At 30.7% G+C, this 2,254-nt stretch overlaps 1 protein-coding gene across 4 annotated transcripts in view; it reads right to left on the bottom strand.

The window, feature by feature from the left end:
• Window positions 1–110: 110 nt before the first annotated feature.
• Window positions 111–2,254, bottom strand: part of LOC108686441 (putative 3-methyladenine DNA glycosylase) — a 7,897-nt gene continuing 5,753 nt past the window's right edge. For 2 of the 4 annotated variants that reach the window (XM_018191753.1, XM_018191750.1), the window contains 2 exons: window positions 1,897–2,106; window positions 1,190–1,616 (listed from right to left, as the gene is read on the bottom strand). In XM_018191753.1, coding sequence (XP_018047242.1) covers window positions 1,213–1,616; window positions 1,897–2,106 — 614 coding nt within the window. In that variant the 3' untranslated portion in view covers window positions 1,190–1,212. Of the gene's footprint in view, window positions 503–1,189; window positions 1,617–1,896; window positions 2,107–2,254 lie in introns of those variants that run through there. The other 2 variants (XM_018191751.1, XM_018191752.1) reach the window with 2 other exon arrangements.

The raw sequence follows: 2,254 nt of genomic DNA, 5'->3' as shown, positions 1-2,254 counted from the left end.
GAGTTTTATATATATATATATATATATATATATATATATATATATATACACACACACAATCGATATGAATATTTGTTTTCTTTTTATGTGAAAGCATGGAGATTGGACTTCATAAAATGACCAACTTTGAGCTGTTAAACGATTTCCATCTCTGCTTTTTTGTTTCTCTTGCTAACGGACTTATTATCATAAATGTAATAACGTAAAGGCTTATTGGCCCATTCTGGATCGCAGCTATTGATTCCAATCCTAGCGGATTTTACAATTTTAATATCCCTTAACGCACGATCGTCCTCGATCCATAAATTCTTCCATGTACAGAGAGAGTACTTGCTATGCTGCTTGTTAAGCTGATACGCCATGCAGAGCTTCGAAGGACCGTTGCATAGTTCATGTGGTTTTAGATTGCCTTTCCTCGTTTTCGAAGTGTTACGCTGATAAGCCATGTGATCCATGCCTTCTATGGGATCGACAGCTCGCACCAGCACTGCGCATCCATCACCTTACCAATAATGAGGTGAATCTTTCGATGTAAAGGAATCTATTCTTCTAAATTTCTATTCAAGAATATACTTCTAGGTTTATGTAAAATATATTTTTTTCATGTACAACAACTTTAATTTGCATCAGTGCACTAGAGAAATGTCTCCGAATTTGGTATAAAATTAGTTTCGATCCTAAACTTCCAACATTTTGAAATCTGTTAAACGCGCACATTATGGGATTAAAAATTTATGATTTTAGATTAATGATATAATTCAAAATGATATAATTCAAAATAATACGAAAAATCAAACATTCAGAATTATAATTATTAATTTGATTAAATATATTTATTTAATTTTTTAACAATTAACTTTTTGTTGAGTACAATATTTGTCAATATAAAGAGAACTTTTTTGCATTCAATATTTATTAATATTTTTAAAAATCTGCTAAATGCGCACGTTAAAATTAAGATTCATAATTTCACGAATTCTTTAATAATTGAAAATCTTTTACTTCTTAAGAATATATTTTTGTAGACAAAGAAAAACTTGAAATTATGCACATACACTTAAATGTAGAAAGTTCCGTGTATTTATGTATTTATAGACCCGTATTCAGAACGCGCTTTTATCTTTGAAATTCTATAATATGCATAATGTAAATTATAGCATGTTAGCTAACATCGTTGTAAACGCGTTCTGAATACGGGCCATAAAATTCAATTTATTGTGCAATGTAAGCGAGTTTCTCGCACTCAGAATTCTTTTCGTCGACGCTGGCACTTCCCAGCACGTAATATCGTGTCTTTATAACATAACTATCATCCGATTTAAGATTTTTAGATGGTATGGCTACTATAGTAGGAGGTCTTACAAAAGGTTGGCTCTCGAGCCACAAATTATTACACGCATAAACGAATTTCCGATCGAAAGAGTTTTGGTCGATTGCAAAGGCATCACAAATCTTGAAGGGATTATTGCAAAGTTTGTATTGTTTTAGGTGCGTCGCAAGTCTCGCGGTTTGTTTTTCTCTTCCGTTATCTTTCCATCGCATATTTTTTAGCAATTCCATATACTTGAGGCCCATTAGCGGTTCCACCGCTTTGATTAATACATGCGCATTTCCTTCTAAACGTTATTTAGTATTGTAATACTAAATAATAACAACTAACATATCAATTGATTTTTTTTTCAACTAAAAATATATTTCGAAATTATGAAAACGCGATATCCTCTGTCTAAACAGATTTATTATAATCTTCCTGTTTTTGCTATACATTAGGGGATAGTATCTTTTGCTTTAATTTATTTTTATGGCTTTTATTATTTTCAACGATTGTATGTTAGTGGAAGTAGGCTGTATTTTAATTCTACATAAAAGAATGAAATAAATCGATTTTTTACTCACCTTGACTAGAAATATTGAAGCAATGGTACATGCCATATGTCATGTAAATATAAATAGTTCCTGGTGGCATGTACATTGGCAAGTTGCGAGATGTAACTTTGTTCTGATAAGAATGTGAAGCCTTGTCCATTGTACCTAAATATCCTTCAGTTTCTACAATTCTACCCTTGAGGATAGTTCCATTCTCGAGATATCTTACAAGTATTTTTCCTATCGGAAAAGGATACTTTTTTTTTAACGAGTACATAATTTTTTTGTATTGTAGCAATATAATAAAACAGAATAATAGAAAGGAAGGTATAGAATACTTTTTAAGTAATGCCACATAATATTTTTTTTTAAATAAAAATAAATTTTT

The sequence above is a fragment of the Atta colombica genome, unplaced genomic scaffold (genome assembly GCF_001594045.1).
Source record: "Atta colombica isolate Treedump-2 unplaced genomic scaffold, Acol1.0 scaffold181, whole genome shotgun sequence".
Taxonomy (NCBI): Eukaryota; Metazoa; Arthropoda; class Insecta; order Hymenoptera; family Formicidae; genus Atta; species Atta colombica.
Note: the sequence above shows the minus strand (reverse complement) of the source record. Positions and strands in the feature narration are given on the sequence as shown.